The sequence below is a fragment of the Nyctibius grandis genome, chromosome 2 (assembly GCF_013368605.1).
Source record: "Nyctibius grandis isolate bNycGra1 chromosome 2, bNycGra1.pri, whole genome shotgun sequence".
NCBI classification, from domain to species: Eukaryota; Metazoa; Chordata; class Aves; order Nyctibiiformes; family Nyctibiidae; genus Nyctibius; species Nyctibius grandis.
In genome coordinates, this window is record NC_090659.1 from 101303876 (window position 1) to 101326716 (window position 22841).

A 22841-nucleotide genomic window follows, 5' to 3' on the forward strand; every position below is an offset into this window, starting at 1 on the left:
TGGTTTGGTGGTCTATAGTAGACCCCCACAACAGTTTCACTCCCCTTTGCATGTCCCTTAATTCTTACCCACAAGATTTCAACCTGTTCTACCTCCCCCTCTGGATAGAACTCAATATATTTCAGTTGCTCTCGCACATAAAGAGCAACACCACCGCCTCGCCTTGTTGTTCTGTCTTTCCTAAATAGTACATAGCCATCCATGACAACATTTCAGTCATGGGAGCTGTCCCACCATGTTTCAGTGATCGCAACTATATCATAGTCATGCAATCTAAGGCAGATCTCCAACTTCTGTTTATTTCCCATACTCCGTGCATAGGTATATAGGCACTTCAGAGAGGGAGTTAAGCCACCAGTTTTCACTCTTGCTATCTGACCATACCTGGCCGCTTCCTTGGTTACTAACTTATTAGTGAGCCTTGTGTTATTATTGCCCCATGTACCACCATTATCCACCTCGAGTAGGACAGTGGTCTGAAGGCTGTCCTTAGGCTCATCTCCAGTGAGCCTGGTTTTACCCCCTTCCCCCTTCGAGCCTAGTTTAAAACCCTTTCAACAAGCCCCGCCAACTCCTGTGTGAGGATCCTTTTTCCCCTTTGAGACGGATGTACTCCATCTGTCACCAGCAGACCAGGTGCCATATAAACTTCCCCATGATCAAAGAACCCAAAATTCCGACGGTGGCACCAGTCTCTCAGCCATGTGTTAATCAGGTGTGTTTTCCACCCTCTTTCAGTGTTTTTCCCTACCACTTGAGGTATTGATGAAAACACCACCTGCACACCCGAACCTTCAACTAGTTGCCCCAGTGCCTTGAAGTCCTTTTTGGTTGCCTTTAGACTTCTCTCTACAACCTCATCATTACCAACCTGAAAATTCAATCCTTATTGCAATATATTATTACATATGATATGTAATTAACACTAAGATAACACTTGCTAGTGAGAAAAGCTTGCTTTTAAAAGTCAGGAAAATGCCCATCTGTAAGTATCACTGAATTTTTTAGATTGGTTGAAAGGTTTTCAAGTCCATAATTATCCATTTCCTTTAAAATTGCCTTAGTTCTGAGAAGTAAACTGATTCTAACATAGAATCTTGAAGGTTTATCCTGTAGAATATTAAGGATTCCTCCTTTGTAGAACCTAATTCTGTGCCAACTGCAGTCACTGGCAACTTGGTGGGAGTAGGATTAGTCTGTTAATGATGCACTTATAGCTATATAGAAAATTACTTATATCTGTAAAGAAAAAAAAACACCTTCCACTTTTCACAGCATTTCAGAATCAAACAAATCCTCTAAGTAGCTCAGGAAATGGGAAGCTCAGGAGCATTGTATTTCATAAAATGTATATAGTTCTTTTAGCAAAGTCCTAAAACTACAGCTTACTTGGATCGCTAATTAAGTAATTTATTATTTTTAAATTGTTTGACTGAGGTAGTGACAATGGGCCTCAGGCCCAGAGTAGTGTCCTTTTGAGCGCTGTAGAGGCAGAATGGGAGTCCTTCCCTCACAAACCTTACAGCCTTACATTATCATAGATGTTCTTCATACAAAAAGGTGACTGTTAAAACATTTACTTTTGTTTCCAATTCAGCATTCAAATCACTTGTCAAGAGCTTATTTTCATGCATGTTGGTCCAGGAGGCGACTGGTGTCCAGGTTACGGTCCCCATCCTGCCGGGTGCTTTTTGCTGTGCCCTGTGTCCATGCAGAGCTCGGCACCAGGAGGAGCTTACGTTAGCGCTGTGGTTGTACAGAGAGCCTCTGTATCTGCCAGGGCACTCATTTGAGCTGTTAGCATTGTCTCAGCCAGCAGCAGGTCAAGTCTTCCTAGTGCAGAAAAATCAGAGATCGAGTAGCTAAGGTCTGGGGTGTTGGTGGTCCACTCCTACCAAAGACAGAAGGATCTGGGGTGCAGAAATAGGAGGGAGAGACTCAGAGAAATATTTCTTCTGTGCCTGCTTCCCAAAGCAGTGGAGAGGGAATATGGAGAGGAATAATTGCAACATCCCACGACTGAACAGTCTTCCTTACAGCCTTTCCCAGCAGTAGTTGCCTTTACTATCCATGCCATACCTCCATCAAGAAAAGACACTAGTCTGGATTTCCAGCGTCTTTTAGCAGGCAAAACAGGCACAAGGCCATAGGTACTCTGGCATCACTAGCTGCCTGCTGATGTTGGCATCTGTTTGTTTTATAAATATATAGTACATAAAGTTAGCCCTGCTTTTCACACTCTCTCTTTTCTTGTCTGCTCACCAACACGTTGTCAAAATCTTCAATTTACAGCTCTCTGGACTCTCATTTGGTGACAAAAATGTAAGATGAGTTTCCAAAGTTAAACTAAACTTCTCCTACTATGTATTTTCACCTATTTATAAGACAGACAGAACTGATGCAGTACACTCAATGGCAGGATGAGTATTGAAGAACTCAAAATATTCAGTAACTGGATTTAAAGTACACCTTTTCATTTGTTGCTTTTGTTGTTGTGCTCCTCTTTTATGGCCCCAGAGCCTCGCAATTTTTTAAGCATAACAACAGTCATATAGGGATGACATTCAGAGTATTGAGCTACACAAAGATAAGTAACTGAGTGTATACAGAAATATGTGAACGTGCCTCTAACTTGCTGTGATGTGTATATGGAACATTGACGTAAGTATAGTATATTGTGCTTCCTTTGGTCTTGATAGACCCTTTGTGCCCAGCTCGCTCCCTGAAATGCCTGTACACCAATGCACGCAGCATGGGGAATAAGCAGGAGGAGTTAGAAATCCATGTTCGGTCGGGGGGCTATGATCTAGTGGCAATTACAGAGACTTGGTGGGACGCCTCGCATGACTGGAATGTGGTCATGGATGGCTATGTCCTGTTCAGGAAAGACAGGCCGCTAAGGAGAGGTGGTGGAGTTGCTCTTTATGTGAGTGAGCAGCTAGAATGTATTGAGTTCTGTCCAGAGGCGGATCAGGAGCGAGTTGAGAGTTTGTGGGTGCGAATTAAGGGGCAGGCTGGCAGGGGTGATACTGTTGTGGGTGTCTATTACAGGCCACCGGATCAGGATGAGGAGGGTGATGAGGCCTTCTACAGGCAGCTGAGAGCAGTCTCGCAATTACAGGGCCTGGTTGTTGTGGGGGATTTCAACTACCCTGATATTTGCTGGGAGGCCTACTCAGCCAGCCATCCCCAGTCCAGGAGGTTCCTCCAGTGCGTTGATGATAACTTTCTGATGCAAATGGTGGATGAGCCAACTAGGAGAGGAGCGCTGCTGGATCTGATCCTCACTAACAAGGAGGGTCTGGTTGAAGAGGTGAAGGTTGAGGGCAGCCTTGGTTGTAGTGACCATGAGATGGTAGAGTTCAGGATCTCATGTGGCAGGAACAGAATAGCTAGCAGAATCATAACCCTGAACTTCAGGAGGGCCAACTTTGGCCTTTTCAAGCAATTGCTAGGGGAAATCCCATGGGTCAGGGTACTAGAAGGTAAGGGGGCCCAAGATAGTTGGTTAGCATTCAAGGACTGCTTCTTCCGAGCTCAAGATCAGAGCATCCCAACAGGTAGGAAGTCAAGGAAGGGTACCAGGAGACCTGCATGGTTGAACAGGGAACTGCTGGGCAAACTCAAGTGGAAGAAGAGGGTGTACAGATCATGGAAGGAGGGGCTGGCCACTTGGGAGGAATATAAGTCTGTTGTCAGAGGATGTAGGGAGGCAACTAGGAAAGCTAAGGCCTCCATGGAATTAAACCTTGCAAGAGAGGTCAAGGACAACAGAAAGGGCTTCTTCAAATACATTGCAGGTAAAGCCAACACTAGAGGCAATGTAGGCCCACTGATGAATGAGGTGGGGGTCCTGGAGACAGAGGATAAAAAGAAGGCGGAGTTACTGAATGCCTTCTTTGCCTCTGTCTATACTGTTGGAGGCTGTCCTGAGGAGCCCCGGACCCCTGAGGCCTCAGAAGAAGTCAGGATAGAGGAGGAATCTGTCTTGGTTGATGAGGGCTGGGTCAGGGACCAATTAAGCAACCTGGACGTCCATAAATCCATGGGCCGTGATGGGATGCACCCGCGGGTGCTGAGGGAGCTGGCGGAAGTCATTGCTAGGCCACTCTCCATCATCTTTGCTAAGTCGTGGGCAACGGGAGAGGTGCCTGAGGACTGGAGGAAAGCAAATGTCACTCCAGTCTTCAAAAAGGGCAGGAAGGAGGACCCGGGTAACTATAGACCGGTCAGCCTCACCTCCATCCCCGGAAAGGTGATGGAGCAACTTGTTCTTGGTGCTGTCTCTAGGCACATCAAGGATAGGGGGATCATTAGGGGCACTCAGCATGGCTTCACCAACGGGAAGTCTTGCTCAACCAACTTGATAGCCTTTTATGAGGATGTTACCCGGTGGATAGATGATGGTAAAGCTGTGGATGTGGTCTATCTTGATTTCAGTAAAGCGTTTGACACGGTCTCCCACAGCATCCTCGCAGCTAAACTGGGGAAGTGTGGTCTGGATGATCGGGTAGTGAGGTGGATTGTGAACTGGCTGAAGGAAAGAAGCCAGAGAGTAGTGGTCAGCGGGACAGAGTCCAGTTGGAGGTCTGTGTCTAGCGGAGTTCCGCAAGGGTCGGTTCTGGGACCAGTTCTATTTAATATATTCATTAATGACTTGGATGAGGGATTAGAGTGCGCTGTCAGCAAGTTCGCTGATGACACAAAACTGGGAGGAGTGGCTGATGTGCCGGAAGGCTGCGCAGCCATTCAGAGAGACCTGGACAGGCTGGAGAGTTGGGCGGGGAGAAATTTAATGAAATATAACAAGGGCAAGTGTAGAGTCCTGCATCTGGGCAAGAACAACCCCATGTACCAGTACAAGTTGGGGGCAGAGCTGTTGGAGACCAGCGTAGGGGAAAGGGACCTGGGGGTCCTAGTGGACAACAGGATGACCATGAGCCAGCAGTGTGCCCTTGTGGCCAAGAAGGCCAATGGCATCCTGGGGTGTATTAGAAGGGGTGTGGTCAGCAGGTCAAGAGAGGTTCTCCTCCCCCTCTACTCTGCCCTGGTGAAGCCGCATCTGGAGTATCGTGTCCAGTTCTGGGCCCCTCAGTTCAAGAAGGACAGGGAACTGCTAGAGAGAGTCCAGCGCAGAGCCACGAAGATGATTAAGGGAGTGGAACATCTCCCTTATGAGGAGAGGCTGAGGGAGCTGGGTCTCTTTAGCTTAGAGAAGAGGAGACTGAGGGGTGACCTCATTAATGTTTATAAATATGTAAAGGGCAAGTGTCAAGAGGATGGAGCCAGGCTCTTCTCAGTGACATCCCTTGACAGGACAAGGGGCAATGGGTGCAAGCTGGAGCACAGGAGGTTCCACTTAAATTTGAGGAAAAACTTCTTTACGGTGAGGGTGACTGAACACTGGAACAGGCTGCCCAGAGAGGTTGTGGAGTCTCCTTCTCTGGAGACATTCAAAACCCGCCTGGACGCGTTCCTGTGTGATATGGTCTAGGCAATCCTGCCCTGGCAGGGGGATTGGACTAGATGATCTTTCGAGGTCCCTTCCAATCCCTAACATTCTGTGATTCTGTGTGATTCTGTGATTCTGTGATTCTTTGTCTTATCAGTACTGGGAAGGAATGGATGGCCACAGAGAATACCTTTCCAGTGGTTTTGTTCCCTTGGGTTTGATCTTTCTTTTACTGAAGTCTGTGGCACACTGTCCTTGACAATGTCAACAGAGGCCAAGTGGAGTGATGAAGTACTGGACTTCTGTTGTGTAGGGCTGCTGGGTTGTCGAGTATGCATCGCTGTCCTTTGGAAACCACAGAGCCGCCTCTGTGTACAGTGCTAGGCTTATTTCATCATTATCCTTTTAGATGTTACAGAAAAGCAGCTCCTGTTTTTTGGCAGGAAACACTCCCCCGCAGCCACTTTAGGCTCTTTTCTTCTCTTTGCCTCCTCTCCTGTGAGCAAAAACTTTGTCAAGAAAGCACGTTTGTTTGGGCCAGGCACAGAGACAGCTGATACTCAGCTAGTCATTTTGATTGCCTGGTTGGTAGGGGTTGGGGGAACAGATAATGTCAAGATTTCCTCTGCATTCCAGATCTGTTTTCCTCCTACAGTTAGCAGGCGGCGAGTGTGACTTTTCCCACTCAGCTTTTCCCACGGTCAGTAAGACTTATCTGACAACGGAGTTAGTGTCAACTGTCCAAAACTAACTAGGAGATATCTTCCTTTCACCACTCCTGTGCTGTTATTGCTTATCAATGTCACTCTCCATCTTAAATGACTGGTTAATTTACAGACATACTGAGACAAGTTCTCTTCTGTTGCAGCTCCATTGAGTTCAGTGGAGTTACACCGGGAACGAGTTTGGCCGTAGGTGTCTGAAAAGCACAAGTGGTAGGAATGTGATACTAACAGAAGCAAGAGCAGTGTGACAGTCAAAACAGAAAGGAAGCCCTGAGCTTTGGCAGGATTCCCATTTCAGATTTCTGGAGTGTGATCCAACAAGGTGTTCATGTTTTACAGCTGGTGCTGCAAGAGAAAAGTTGTTATTCAACAGCAAAACAATTCCAGTGTCTCCACATCAAAACGTAGCCCAAGTTAAAAAAGAACAAAAGGAGAAATGAGTCATAGGATTTCAGAACACAAATTCTATTAAGAATCATGAGGACCATGCTTTTAAATCTCTTAGAGACTTTAAAAGACTAGAGTGAAACTGAAAAATAGTCAACCTGAGATTTTCAAATGAGCCTACAATGGTTAAATCCCATTAAAATTCCTCAGAAATGGGAAATGTGAGATGGAATTGATACCTCCAGCTTTACAGACAGTCTAAAGTGGCTCTATAAGCACGTCTTCTGTCAGTGCGGGGAGAGAGAGGCATTTTCAGTGTGTAACATCTTCTTCAGCAGGAGCAAGTCCCCCTCCACAGGTCCGCTGTAGCACCCATTCTAGGCAGCTGGTTTTGGGTGGAATGAGTCACCCTCCAAGGGCATCCCTCTCCCTCCCAGCTTTCCACCTCCTTCAGTTCTCTTTTAATAAAGTCTGCCTAAAATTCAAGGAATGGGAATCTTACACCTATTGCTTTTGAAATTTTATTTGCATTTCTGATTCACAGATTAAGTTAAAATGAATGAAATGTAAACCCAAGCATTTTAAAGTTACATTTAACTCAGTTAATCCAGTTAACCTGGACTAGCAGTGCAAAGAGCAAACAGTGTATCCAGAGCACTTTGTTCATTGCCCTGCACACTTCTCTACACCGTGCACATATCATACCTACTGTTTTTGTCTCTTATACTCTTCTGGACTCCCCTATCTCTGTTCATTTTCTGTCCATTTCCTTCTTTGCAAAATCCAGAAACACAGAATCACAGAGTGGTTGGGGTTGGAAGGGACCTCTGGAGATCATCTCATCCAACCCCCTGCTAAAGCAAGTTCCCCTAGAGCAGGTTGCACAGGGTCGCATCCAGGTGGGTTTTGAATATCTCCATAGAAGGAGACTCCACAGCCTCCCTGGGCAGCCTGTTCCAGTGCTCTGTCACCCTCAAAGTAAACAAGTTTTTCCCCACATTCAGACAGAACTTCCCATGTTTCAGTTTGTGCCCATTGCCCCTTGTCCTGTCACTGGGCACCACTGAGAAGAGTCTGGCCCCATCCTCTTGACACTCACCCTTAAGGTATTTGTAAGTATTGATAAGATCCCCTCTCAGTCTTCTCCAGGCTAAACAAACCGAGCTCCCTCAGCCTCTCCTCATAAGAGAGATGCTCCAGTGCTCTGATCATCTCTGCTGGACTCTTTCCAGTAGTTCCTTATCTTTCTTGAACTGGGGTCCCAGAACTGGAAACAGTACTCCAGGTGTGGCCTCACTAGGGCGGTGTAGAGGGGGAGGACAACCTCCCTTGACCTGCTGGCCACACTTTTCTTAATGCACCCAAGGATACCATTGGCCTTCTTGGCCACAAGGGCACATTGTTGGCTCATGGTGAACTTGTTGTCCACCAGAACTCACAGGTCTTTCTCTCCAGAGCTGCTTTCCAGCAGGTCAACCACCAACCTGTACTGGTGCATGTGATTATTCCTCCCTACGTGCAGGACCCTATACTTGCCTTCGTTGAACTTCATTAGGTTCCTTTCTGCCCAACTCTCTAGCTTTCCAGGTCTCGCTGAATGTCAGAACAGCCTTCTGGTGTATTGGCCACTCCTCCCAGTTTTGTGTCATCAGCCAGTTTTAGTTTTCCTCCTTACCATTCACCATTCACTATTCAGTTTCCTCTTAAAGGCACTGCCACTTTACAGTTTTATTACTCTTCTGCTCATGAGGCCTTACAGTGGTCTTCCTTCCTTCCTTCTCTTCCTCGTGCCTCTCCTGTTGCCTCCACCCCATACCTCTATGTTCTACAGAGCTTCTTAGTCCTCTTTGGTTAACAGTGAAATGGGCAAATGGCTCTGCAAGCTCTCTAAAGCCAGGCATGAAACTCTCTCTCTACCCTTGCAATCAAAACAATTTTTTGCTTTTAGTTCTGCTGGTTAATGGGTCTATCATGATCTATCATGACACCACCCATGGGTTATATCTCCTTGACTGGCTGAGGATTAGCCAGAAGCAAGATCTAAAAACTGAGGACCAAAAGCTGAACTTCCAGATTCCTGTTTGTGCCTTTAAATAAATCATCTGATTTTCAGAAAGGATTTCAGAAGTGGCTGGTGAGTGGAAACCACTTTTGAAAATCGAACAGTGACTTAGGGTGTAAGACTTAGGGACATAGTTTTTAAAATTATTAATTTTTTGTGCCTGGGAAGAGTATTTCCAGACTTAATGACCATATGTGAGTGGATTCTGAAGTTCTCTTTGCAAATAAGAGAGGACGCACTGTCTGAAATTGAGTTAAAAGTGGAAATGTTGGAATACACTCACCAGCTTCAGCTGTCCAAGGCAGCTAGAATGATACCCATATTTAAAGATGAAAAGAAGTAATTTTGGGCAGCAAAAATAATTACAGCTTCCCATATTAATTGTCATGTATGTTTCTGAAAAAAAAAAAAACAAAGCAAGCTATAATACGCCCAGATGAGAATACAGATGTAGGATCCAGTGTGTCTGTAAAAGAAAAGAGAAACAGCTTTTGAACAGGAAAACAGGAAGAGATAAAACTTATCTAGGCTTCCCAATTTGATATTCCAGAGATCTTCAAAACAGAGGAAATAATGTGAGAAATCAGTGTGGGAAGGAAATTTTGGTCATAGAACATAAACGTTATAGAAGATCCGAAGACACCCAAATTAAACTTGTCAGTTTTTGGAGTGAAGAGAGGCTAATAATAGGTTGTCTAAAAGATTTTTACTAGGACAAGTATCATTTAAAGCTTCATTATCTTGACAAGTGAATGAACAGATGGCAAAATCTGTAGCAAACTCAAGATTTCCTAGGGTACTAAAGGTCAGAAAGATTTCTGAGAAGCAAATTGAAATCACCAAAGCGAGGTGATTTGACAGCCTCAAAGCAGATGGGATTTCAATTTACCTAAGTGTGAGGTAATGCTCAGGAATGATCTGAAGCGTTCACTGATACTGCATACTTAATGAAGTGTTACCAGTTCAGGAAAATACCTAGGCAACATTATGGACAGCTTAATTAAAACAGCTCAGCAAAAACAGCTGTTCAATTTGCAGTGCTAGTCGTGAAAGCAAATAAAATGCTAATTTATATGAACCATAAAGAACAGCATTGATATTATTATAATGTCATCATATAAATTCAGGGAACTGTGTCACAGTGATGTCCAGCATTGTCAACATTACAAAACTGTCTACAAAAAGAAACATTCAGAGAAGTCAATGAAGGATGATATGCAGGGAAGATACAATCATTTTACTTAAAGAACTAATGAAAAATGTTGTGGCACTGAATTCCTACTCACCTTTAAGGCATAGGGATATCCAGTGAACATAAGATACAGAACACGTAGCACCCTCGTGTGCTGGAATGTGTTTCCCACATTAATGAGGATCGTCAAATCAGCAAGAAACTGAGGGCTTTATGCTCACATATTCTATGCGAGTGAACAAGGAAAGGGAAGTACCCACACTGGATGAAATCTTTCAGTGAAGCACATAGGAATTTTTACAATTACTTTAGCAACTCAGGAGTTTCACCATTAATGTGAGATTGTCACTAGTGTTTTGTCTAAATTGTGGGAATTTTTTAAGAATTATTAGAGCAATTCTCTTGTAGGAAGGGAGGCTGTCGCTGGTGTTTATCGAGAAGACCTTGGGTTTCATCAGTTCTGCACTAAAAGGGTAATTTCTACTTGTACAAAGCAGAGTAAGATCCTAGTATTACTTTGTATTAGTACATACAACCAACTTTGCATTTATCCTGCCCAGCTATAAAAGATGAGCTATAGGACAGGAGGGAGGAGGATAAATCCAAATCTAAGTCCTAAAAGAAGATAGTGTTTTCCAGATGAAATAGTATTCCTTATGACTTGACTGACAGCAATGAACTATCTTAGAACACTGCAAAACCACTTAGCAACATTTCAAAACAGAAATTGGGAATGGCCTCCAATTTCAGGCATAAGACTAGGCGGTTTTTTTCATATTTACTTCTTACACTTTTTTCCCTTTAGCAATGACAGTCACTAAAATATTTTTAATGCCTGAACTCTGAAACTATGTATCTGATAATTTTGATCAAATTAACATCAAGGATTAGTATAAATATTCTCTGTCAGGTAAATTAACGGATCTTCTGTCTCAAAAACTAACACTGCATAAGATCCTGCTGAGATATAATTCCTTTAACACCTACTCTGCAAGCAATTTATGTGGGTTTTGGTAATATAAATGATTCAAAAAATTTCGCTGAAATGTAGAACAATGTCAGGTCACTACTACTGAGCAGATTTATGTCAGCACAAAATGACGAAAAGCTGTTGAAGTGAGTCTGCATGACAGTAGTGTGGGTAAACAATATGACCAACATCTGTATCTGCAGCACCACAAAGGTCTTCTGACATCACTCATAGGAACTAATTTCACTAGAAACCGTTGCAATGCTGAAAATGAACTTTGGAACCAGCAATACATAGAAGCAAAGTAACAACTTTTTCTTGCCTTCTTGAACAGTCCTGAATGTGTATCTACTTCATTTGCATGGCACTTAATTGAAGTCAAGGGGAATTGTGTTTGTGGAGTCTCAAAAGTGTCTATAAATAAGAAGTGGGGGAGTCGGGCCAGCTAGTGCTCCAAGGGAGTTCAAGGGGGAGTTGAAGCCTGCTCTGTTCTTTCTGGAATCAACTTTTCAAGTAATACTAGATCAAAAAGATGGCCCTTTCTGGAAAGCAAGTGGTGGCATTATCAGTAGAGAGCAGTGGCTGTGACCTCTGTCATCGTTCTGGTCACATCGCTGTATGCAGCAGCAGGTGATGGGGAAACACCCTCTCAAGCTCCCTCTGCCTTTGGTATGCCGGGCCAGCTACACAGAGGTCCCTGCTATTGCCTTTCCTGGGAATTAAGTTGCTCTACCAAGTACTGCTTTCAATTTCAAAAGAGAAAAGAAAAATATCTTAATATTTTCTAGCTTTCTCCCATGGTGTTTGATGTTACTATTTCTGTAATAGTAATTTAATGTCACTATTAAAATTCAGCGCTATGAAAAGCAAATGGGTGCATAGCATAGATTTTTTGCCTCTTGCATGCAGAAGTTGGAGTCTATTTGGAAGACCACAATAAGTTATGCTTTGTGTGGTCGACTATTTCATTTCTCCCAGTCAAATTCTTTTATGTGGGCTATAATTATACAGCAGCACATCAGTGCTCTCATAAAGTCTGCTGCCTACTATGCAGTGACACCTTATAGCTTACCTCTCTGTGCATATATGTAGTATAGTCCACATAAAAATATATCATAGCTTTGTTTACAAGATACTGAATCCTGAATTAAATTATGCCGTTATGCAAACCCTCTCAACCTACCTGCAAAAGGCAGGAAGTGTGTAAGCAAAACAAAGGTGAAGAAGCTACAAATCTGGTGCCACAAGTATTTTTTAGACTTGCAGTTTACAGACACGCTTTTGCCTACCTGATTATATGAAGACATTACTGAAGCAATATTGGACTTCTTTCAATAACTTTTTTTCTCCAAAGCTTTCTGTAATGGTTTCAAGGGCAGTGCTACAGGCCTGTTCGTGTTTCAACCAAAAAAAGTAAACCTCTCAGCAACTCACAGTAAACCATTCTCTGTACAGTTCTAAAAACTGAAACTGCAGTTGTTACTGCTGACTTGTTAGTATAACACAGACATCGACATTTCCTGGTTACTGTAAACACTGAAATGCTTTTGGAGTTAATGGAATACAGGTGCTGCCTGATGCTACCAAAATGTTCTCACAGAAACAGAGACATTTTTGGATAGAGAGAGCTGCAGATCCACCTAGTCCAGCCCCTTCTTCACAGCATGAATATCCTGCTTCTCAGTGGGAATACCCAGATATGTTAAATGTCATGAAACAAGCATTCTTCCTAAGCTTAAGCTCCTTTATGCTAGCAGGAACAGCCGTACCACTTAGCCTGCTGGAACAGAGAGTTCTGTAGTGCCAGAGCTGGGTGATGGAGTGGGCTTAGGCAGGCTCTGAGCCGGCTGGGAAACCTTCCCAATGGGGCTGTGGGAAATGATGCTTACAATCGAATCGCCACCAGCCTTCACTTCGAATGAGACTCAGACAATACTGCGAACAGCCGTTTGGCCCTTCTTTACTGTGGAAGCAAGAAGAAATTTAAAATCAGCCTTAATGATTCAAGATCCTGTGGAACTGTTTAGGTTAGTAGGGGTTGACTTGAGCCTCAGCCAAATTTTGATTCTGGTCATTATAATCTGCCCACCTGAATTTCTATCCCCTATTGCAGCTGGCCGCAACATCCTGTATTTCCTTTCCAAAAACATAAGTAGCATTGCATTTCAATTCTATTAGAGATATATTTTTTCAGTCTGTTAAACAAGTTAAAATAGTAGCTGTGTGACCAGTAATGAAGGAAGCTCTGTAAAAATCCACAGCTTGCATATTGTTACTTGGAAATACATTCCCATCAGTCAGTAGCCTGATTACTAGGAAAGTGTGTGTGCATGAGTATTTGTGTATCTGAAGTTCTTACTCTTATAAGTAAATTGGTTTGAGGAACAATTCCATTGCATTTTGTTAGAACCTGTTGTCAAGACTGATTGTGTTTTCCTGTGTCATCCAGGAGAGTTATAAAAAAAATAGAACAAGCTCCCAGGTCTCTGAACCAATATCCAAATACGGTGTGTGCTAAATTGCCACTGACTGCTGCAAGGCCTTTTTACACAAACGTTCCAATTATTTCTACTGTGATGGTAATAACAGTTGGAAGTTTGGGAAAAAAATAATCCTGATTTAGACAAAGTCCCAACACAGTATTAAGGAAATGAGCACTTTGAGAGCAAAGAAAGATGTAGTTTAGAATAGTATATTTTTGTCAAGCAACTAAAAAGGACGGGAAAAATCAGACACTAGAAGCTGGAACAAGAACAGAGGCAATATTCTGTGCTGAGACATTTCGTGTTTCATCATAGCTGCTCACTTTTTCAAGGACACTAATCACCTCAAAATTTCAAGCTCTCCAGTAAAAAATGTATCTACACACATAAAATGTATTCCACTTTCCCAGTTGCTTAATCATTGAAGAATTGGCTATTTCTACATAGCCCAGCCCAAGCTTTCATATCTGCAACATACTGTATTTTAAAGATGTCCACAGAGCATCTTACAAAAGGAAGTGAAAGTTTATTGGCACTTTGTTTTGCGCATTCTTCTCTGCTATCTGAGAAATGTGCAAGGGCTTTTGTGTCTGCAATTCTTCAGAATTTCAGCTTAAGTATCATCTTTGTTGTCTACTGTTCAGTAGAAGTGCTCTGTTTACTCAGACAGTAATCCACCCAATGATCATTTGTGCCACAGTTACTTCCCTGTCCCCCTTTTCACCATTCTCACAGAGCAGAGCATTCTCCTACCTGTCACACAAGGCCTTCATCGGGAGGAGTTCATCATTCTCCTGTGACAACTTAGGCTGAGGTAAGGAGACAAGATAGGAGAAGCAGAGGGGTTATTAAAAAATAATCTGCAAGAGCCAGATACAATTAGGATGTGAGATGGAGAGAAAAGTCCAAGTTAAGTTTGGCCAGAATGTGAAAATCCTGCTCCATGGTAAAACTAGGAAAATGGCAGTTATTTTCCAGAAAAACTGACATTTTCTCTAATTTTTATTCTGTAAGAAGTGATTTTTTTTTTTGTCGGAAGGAGTTTTCCAGATGAAAATTCATGGTTACTCTAGGAAAAAACTTTGATCCCATGTTTACCATCTCATCTTTGTTCTCACTTACTCTACCTTGATAGACACAATCTGGTCTACGTCAGTGCATCCCAAATGCAAATACTCTGGCAGTTCTCTGCTGTCACTTTTCATTGTGGTTCATCCTACCTTTATGTTGCATCAAGTGGAGGCTACTTGGCTTAAGGCTGAAGGACCTTCCCTTCCCTATCTATCATTTGTTCAATATTAAAAGCTTGATTCCCACAGTCTGTCTGTACAGAATGTCAGCTTCTGTTGTCTACTCCTTACATTTTCAAATACACATTTGCATGCTTTCTCTAAAAGTGCCCCTCGTGCTTGGGAGTTGGTCCTCTGAATATATAAAGATACCACATTAACCTTCTCGGAGACCCTCTTGCTAACTCGCTTTGCGTCAGTGTCTCCAAAATTTAATTCTGGTGTATTTGCACCAATAGTTATTATGCTGGCCAGTATTGTTTTATTGTTCTCTTGTACTCCACCCTTCCTACCCCAGTTAGCTCTTCTCTCCACTGGTATCTTGGTTTATATTTAGTTTGTAGTCTCCTGAGGGCAAAGATTGTGCTTTTGTTCCATCCAGTTTCAGGTTGTAAGTGCTTTGATAATACAGCTTATTATTAAGAACAATAATAAAGTACCTTCCTCAGTACAAACAGAAGAAAAGCTGTAATTCCCGCCCCCATCCCCTCCATGTCAGTTTTAGCGAGGGAGAGGGAGCACAGTCAAACAGAAGATACTTTGTTACTGTACTCTGTATCTGAGCATACTTAGAGCCTTTTCACAGCGAATACTGCAAGAAGCACTGTTTATTTCAGCATTAATCACTGTGAACAAAAGTGAAAGAACTTGGCCCCGACTAATGAAAGCCAGCAGTGCTCTGCCGTTGGCACAGTGCAGTGATGCTTTCCCAGAGCTTCAGAAAGCTGTGATGGAGAAGGATGAACAGATAGGTGCCAATCTCTTGGTAAACCGGGAAAGAGTGAAACTGCTTTATAATTGATCCTCATTAAAGCTACCTTAAAATTATGACAATTTGCATATATAAATAACAAGCAAGGAGAGAGTGCCAGGGAACAAGCTGGAACATTTTGTCCTCGTTCACAATGATTCTTATTTTTCTCTATCCAGAATGTTTGTTTGTTTACATAGATGTCAAAGAGGACACCTACTCATATGCCCTTGGTGCTTTTCACATAACTCAAGAGAATTACAGAATCAGAACTTCAACCACAGCATTAGTATGCAATTCACTGCAGTCTGCTATTAGGAAAACAAGTAATGGAAAACCTCAAATCTTTTCTTCCCTTCCAGTGGTAACCCAGACTTACAATACCACACTCAGGACATTTAGGCTGTGATAGAAAACAAACTCCAGAGGTTTAGGACCCACAAAGAGATAAAGATCATTGCCAAAGTTATAAATATTGCTTGATGTATTTATACATAGGCTATCTGAGCTACTATTTGAAGCTACGAAAGCACAGCAACATCATTTTGAGTATAATAAACTTCAAGAAGCTTCATTAATTTCAGGCGGTTCCTGAAGAATTAGGTGTATTATACAATTTGGTATTGCACTGATTAGCATCAGACTACATCAGTGATCCTGTAGTACTAATTGATTTCCTCTTTTGCTTTATTATTGCTTTTTAAGAGACACAAGTTTAAGGAACTTGTGTCCACTAAACAGCACACAGTAACCAAGGATTGGTTAAACTAACAAAAAACCCTGTCTCACTGTAATTAAGGACTAGAGGAAAAAAAGGAAAGTTCTACTTTTATTGTAGTCTTTCAGTAGTTTACAAATGGCAAACCAAGACGTAGTCATCTTTCTCTTTCCTTAGGCCTGATTCTCTTCTTACCAGATGCACGGGAGTTTTTACAGTGACTTTATTAGGACTAGATCAGGCTGCATAATGGAATCTGTAACAAATTAAAAACACACTGCTAATTAGAGGCCAGATTATTATGTAGTATCAATTAACTTGGCATTTAATTACCATGGTGATTGGGAGGAACTAAAAATTGCTAAATATATAATTAGAACATCAGACTTGGGTGCCACAATGGCATCAGAGCATGGGTGTAATTAGCTTAGATTTTCCCCCAACATTTTACATGCTTGCAAGATTTTAAGATAGACATACCACTTTCATTCCTGCCAATATTCTGTTATCAATGAGAAAAGACAAATATCATAGTTCAGCCTCTTTTAAGGCAACTGTGAATTTCCTCTGTTCTGTTCATCATATACAGTGTTTTTATTGCAATTACTCTGAACAGAACCATTTTGGCATGACTAGTATCGAGCAGGAAAACTGCTGTTTCTGTGGAAAATGTGCTTTCCTTTTCTTTCCTCAGAAATGTTATCCATCTAGTTCAGGATGTCAAAATGTTTCAAGCTGTAGACAAGAGCACTGATCAGTTGGCACTTACACACTTAACCAACAGATGAAAATGAGCGAAGGGAAACCAGAACTTTACCTTTTAGTCATGCTTTCTAACATCCTAAAAGGAAGTGAAACATCTATGACCTATGAATGATCCCTAACACATCCCTTCTTCAAGCAGGTTATGTAGAACACTTCTTATTGTAACTGCTACTACTAGGTGTAGTGCATGAAAAATACTTCTGTTCGTAACTTGACTTCTGAACAGCTGACTATGATTAAAGGCATAAAATAGGAATGGGCCAGTTGCTGCATGAGATATTTTCTCATTACCCAATAGCACTATTTTCTTTGGAGAGAAAAGTACAGTATCTGATCTTGCTGCTGGATTTAGTTTTGCACAATAAAGTACCTGGAATTAGTAAGATTTTTGTCAGTGCTTGCCACAGAGTTTGGTCTAGGCTTGCCATTTCGGTTCTGCTGCTGATTATGCAATGCAGCCATATCACTGGAGTTTATCATTTTAGCAATCTGTGGTGAGATAACATGGTATTAGCAATTGCTAGTATCTCATTGCTAATTAACTGCTTTCAGTAAACCTGGAAGTCTAGGGACATTTTTGATAAAGTAACATCTTTAAAAATGGTATAGAAGGGAAGAGAATATATTTTGTGGTATTGCTACACTCTGGCCATCGCAGAAAGCAACTGAAAAAAGGGAGATCTATGTTCCAGACAGGCTGAACACGGTAAGAGGGCACATTCAAGTGTGGCTGCCAGAAGATCACTGTTGAAATTTACAGTACTGGCTCACACGGACAGGTGTTTGTGGGTAGTGACACAGCAGTATCATACAAAACCTTCAAAACTGATTTTATGATTTCACCTTTAGACTGTGTGTCACTGCTGATCTTTACAGGGCAGCTGAGTACAATGTCAGAAATGAATTTCTCATCTCTGCCTGGTTCCTAGTGGATAGGAGCCCATGGCAGAAAACAGGCATCGTAGGTCTTATGCACCGGTAATGGCTGTGTTGGTAGGGAATTAAATAAAGTGAGGCAGAGGTCAGAGGCAGATTTATGGGGCAGAGGAGCTGATTGCAGGAACTGTAATCCTCTCTTCTCCCATTAACATCAGCAGGTGTTTGCTCTAGATCATGGGATGTGGGAGTATTTACATAATTATGCTGTCCTACTTCCATATCTTGGATGCATCCATCACCGGAAGGCATCCTGTTTCTCATAAGAGTTTGTCCAGTCATTTGGAGGACATTGTAGCTGGAATTGCAGGAGGAGGAGTGACATACAACATCTTCACAAATTCTGGGCAAGCACATCGTCTCCACTATATCAGATAGAGTAGTTTAAGACGAACATTTTAAGAACAGGGACAATGGAAAACGAATTCACATCAGAGAGTAAGCAGAAGACGTTATTAAAACTGAGTGGTAACATGGAATACATCTGTTTGTTTGCTTTTGGCTTCTATGGGTTTTGCTGACATTGCAGTTAGGGTTTTAATTTAAACGAGACAGGGATATTGATAATGTTTAACGTGACTGCTTTACCAGGGCATTCAGCTGTTTCAGTGCATGGCACTCACCTTCAGGAGCATCAGCCTCTTCATCACACATCACGAATACTCTGCAAAAAGAGTAAGCAGTAAGTAATGGTTTGTGACTAAATGAAATGAAGCCCCTGTTGCCCTTCTCAGCTATCGGGCTCTCTGCTGCCAGTCATGCTGGGAACCATCCACTGCTCGAGTGGCTGGGACAGGGAAGGGGCCACTGTTACAATAGTATTTGCCAGATCACAGAGGAAGCAGAGACCCAAAACTGGTTTCCCAAATGGGCCCTGATGTTGGACTCTGGCTCGTCTAGGAATGGAGGAGTCGGGATTCCTTTTAGTCTGTAAATGTGTGCAAAAAGTGGCTGCCAGGGTTTAGTTTTGAAACTTTTTAGGAGTGTAAAAAGTTGTTAGAGAAGCGGAGATGATGCTGGGGGGAGGAAGGGATGAAGTGGGGGGAGGGAGGTGGGAGGTAAGTGGGTGGAATGCAGAAAAAGTGGGAAAGGAATGGGAGAGGCTGTGTTGCGAGGACTGTGGCTTGAGCTCGGGTGGAGAACTGATAAACAGAGACCTCGGAAAAAACAATTATTTTCTGGCAAAAGTCGCGGCGTGGGTGAAGCACCTATTCCAGCTTCCCGAGAAAAAGGCAGCCCGCTGCGAGCCGGGTTTTCTGTCACCTCGTGGCGGGTGACCTGGCCCTGGCGCGGCGGATGCCAGCTCTTGGCAGCCGGGCTCCCGCAGGGCTGGGCGGCGGGGCTGGGCTGGCGGCGGGCGGTCCCGGTCGCTGTCCAGGGAGCACGAAGCCTGCCCGGCGCCGGTGGCCCCGGCCGCGCTGGGGCGGGCAGCGGGAGGCGGCGAGGGGCAGTCCAGGGCTGGGCGTTGACAGCAGAGCGGCTGGGAGTGCTCGGCCGGACAGTTCCCAAGTGAAGGGTCACAGGCACAAGCGGGGTCACGAAATTTAGGCGCAGGGCCGCGGGGTCTGCCGTGGCCCGGGGCTGTCGGTGGTGCCCAAGCCCGAGGGGCGCGGGGTCCCGGACGGGCCGGAGGGCGGGGGCGGCCATTTCCGCCGCCGGCCCCTCACGGGCAGCAGCAGGGGCGACCCCCAGGCCGGGCCGACCGCGGTCCACAGGCGGGGCCGACGACCCGCCTCGCCTGTGGGGCAGGAGCCGGGCCGGACCCCGGGGCACCTTCCCCGCCCCGCGGGGGCCGAGGCGCGGGGGAGGGAAGGAGGAGGAGGGCGGCGAGCCTCCGGGCGCGGGACGGGGCGCTGAGGAAGGCTGGCGGGGACGCTGCTGCCCCGGGGGCCGGGGCGGGGGCAGGCGGCGAGCCGGGCGGCGCTCAGGTGGAGGGGCCGCGCGCCCGGAGCGGCGGTGACGCGGACTGCGGCGCGGCGGGGCTGCCCCGCGGCCCCATGTGGCCGCCGCCGCCCGTCCCCGGCGAGGGGAGCCGCCGCCAGCGCTGAGCGGGGCTGCCCGGGGCGGCATGCGGAGCCGCCGAGGATGAGCAGCCAGCGCCGCCCGGCCAAGGCGCAGCTCCGGAGGTCGCTGAGCGAGCAGCTGCGGGACTCCACCGCCAAAGCCTGGGACTTGCTGTGGAGGAATGTCCGGGAGCGGCGGCTCGCAGGTCAGTCCCGCCGCGCCGCGGCTGCCGCTACCTGTCCGCGGCCGCTTGAGGGGAGACCCCGGGGGACGTCCCGGCCCCGGCAGCGCAGAGGGCTCCCCGCGGCGAGTGGACCCCCCCGGGGACGGCCGGGGCGCCTGGGGGGCACCTGCCCCGCTGTCCCCGCCGCGCCGGACCTCGGAGACCTCGGGGGTTAAGGCCGGGCGGGACCGGGAGCTCCCCGGCGCCGCCTCAGCTACCGGCACGGGTGCAGTTGGCAGTCGCCGGGCAGGTGGGGCTGCGGGCGAGACCCGGGGTGCAGGCAGGTCGGACCGCCCAGCCCCGTGCAGGCAGGTCGGACTCCCCCAGCTCCGTGCAGGCAGCACCTGCCTGGGGCCTGGCGGGCACGGTGGGGATAGTGCCACAAGCAGTCGCGCTCAGGGCTCAACCTGGAGGTCGCCCCACGTCAGAGGCACCTTCTGAGCATCTCAGAAATGAAGAGGTCGAGTTTGCTTCTGGGAAGAGGGCTCACCCGCTTGTCTGATCGGTTTTCTAAGTCAGTTGCAGGTCCATCTTGGTTCCTCATAGGGTCTGTGTGTGAGGAGGACCGCAACTCCCAAAGAAAAATGGTTTGTTTCATTTCAGGTGCTTTTATAGCTTTAGGTCACATAACTGCTTTGGAAAACCGGGCTTCTGCAGTCTTACCATCCCCAGGTGGAGACCAGAAGGACACAGAGCAGGGCAGGTGCTCCAGTAGGTCAGGTCACATTTAGAGCACTGCTATCACAGCAGCACATTTACTTTGCGCATGCAAACATACCACTAATTTGTATTTGTAAAATACTTCATGAATTAAAAGATCTAGAGGCTACATGCAAGTGCAAGGTAGAGTTATTATACTGGAAGACAATACATCAAGATTTATGGGCAGAATCATGTATAATGAGGGCTAATTTGTAAAGATGGATTCCTCTGCCACATCCTACAGCATTGTAAGGAGTTTGGTGACCTTGCCTAGGGCACTGTGACATGCTGGTATTGTATAATACGGAGGTAAATCTTTTATGATACAGGTCTCTAAACTGTGTCTACAGCACATCAGCTCTTAAGTACATACAATTAAAAATGGCATCGTAATTTTTTTAAAAATGAATTTAAAGTGGGTAGCTTCAATAACAAATTACTAAGCCAGCTGATTTTGTAGTGTTACGGTTACCCAAAATATTAACCTGTCTCTACATGTAAGCTACTTATTCCTATATTAATAGCAGATGCCAGCAGACATTCAGCAAGGATACTGCTGGCTATTTTTTTCTTTTTTGGTCAAAGACAACTATTGCTTGATTGAGCAAAGGACCTGGGCAGGCTGCCATGAAGCTGTAGCCAACTTCTTAAAGCAACTGGGGACTAAAATTGATGGAGTCAGACTTTTTATTTAAGGTGGATAGAATACTAATGTCCTGAGTTTATGCACTGCCGTAATTTAAGTGCTATTCATAATATGCTGGTGAGACACTGATACACATGCCCTTCAATTAAATGAGTTACCTGACAACGTAACAAGAAGTGTACAAAAATAACATCTGTTGATTCCAGATATGTTCTCTTGTTCAGATGCTTTTATGTCTCTGGGATTTTTGTCCTTGTTTTTATGTTTATTCGTCCCTCTGGCCCCCATAGCTGCAGCAGATATTCCTGTGCCTCTTCTTCCAGCTATCATTAATGAGAAGGCAGGGAATTTAAGCTGATCTAAACGTGTCATTATTTGCTGATTGCCAGCCCAGCTTCTCCTCCATTGCAATGGATCCAATCCCCATCAGGTAGATAGTTGTACGAGTTCCCTTTTTTTTTCCTCACAGTTGACATTGTGGTTCAGCCCTGACTGACAGTTGGAGCAGCAGCGTAACTGGTAACTAGTGTTTAAGAGCAATGACCAAAATAAAACGCAGTTTTAACCATCAGTGTGCTCTCATATTCCAACCATCAAGCCAAATAAAGACTTGTGATTAAATCATCGTTGTGATGATGGCTTTCGAGGCACTTAAATAGTTACTCTTTTGGTCTACTTTACTTTTTTATCTGCTTGTTAAAGTTTCAGACACCAGTTGCCCAACATGTACCTGTAAGGAAAGTAAGCACAAGACAGCCTAATTCATAAAAATGATGTAGTCGTTGGGGTTGGACGAGACCCTGGGACGTCTCTCGTCCAGCCTCCACCTCAGAGCAGGATCAGCACTGGAAGCAGGGCATGTTGCTCAGGGCTTTTCCCAGTGCTCCTTGGGAAGAGTTTCTGCCCCAATGTCCATGTGCTGGAGCAGAGGGCAGCAGTACATGGTTGGGCAACGGTGTGTGAGCTGGAGCAAGGAGCTGAACCTTGGCTAGAGCAAGGAGAGAGCTGAACCTTGGCTCGGCCGCTCTCGAAGAGGCAGACAGCATGGCTGGGTTGCTGTGGAAAGTAAGCTGTGCGTAAAAAGACTGCTACAGTGTGCTCTTTCCCTCCCTCCCTTGCCCTTTACAGCAGAGGTGATGAGCAGCAGCGGGGCTCCTGCTGTGCTCCTGGGACAGGGTTGCTCTGTACTGTCTCTTATTCAGGATGGATCTATGGTGCCCAGCAGCTGTTAGTCACTCTTTCCGATTCACTGATCGGGATTTGCTTTTTAAACAATGAGTGTACCCACTACAGTGCCACAAATGCCAGCCTTAGTTTTTCTGTGCTTTTCATAGTTTTTGCAGAGGTAGTTTACACTGTTTGTGTTCCAACTATGCTTGTGGTTTAAGTTGAGATTCATGAACTGATAGCAAAATGTACCAGAATTTTAACTCCTTTGTTGGAGTGGGGATCTATTTGTCTGAAAAGTTTCATAAAATACTGTTGGTTTAATGTAATTCTGAACTGCTGTGCCATTACTGAAAGCCATTGCTTTAG

The 22841-nt window shown here is 44.9% G+C and overlaps 1 protein-coding gene across 3 annotated transcripts in view; it reads left to right on the plus strand.

Moving 5' to 3' along the window:
• STARD13 (StAR related lipid transfer domain containing 13) overlaps positions 1-22841 on the plus strand; it is a 325192-nt gene that overhangs the window by 153087 nt on the left and 149264 nt on the right. The window contains exon 1 of one of the 3 annotated variants that reach the window (XM_068418871.1): positions 19816-19939. The exons of the other annotated variants lie outside the window; for them this stretch is intronic. Within the exon in view, the coding sequence (XP_068274972.1) occupies positions 19816-19939 (124 nt within the window). Of the gene's footprint in view, positions 1-19815; positions 19940-22841 lie in introns of those variants that run through there. 3 annotated transcript variants of the gene reach the window in all.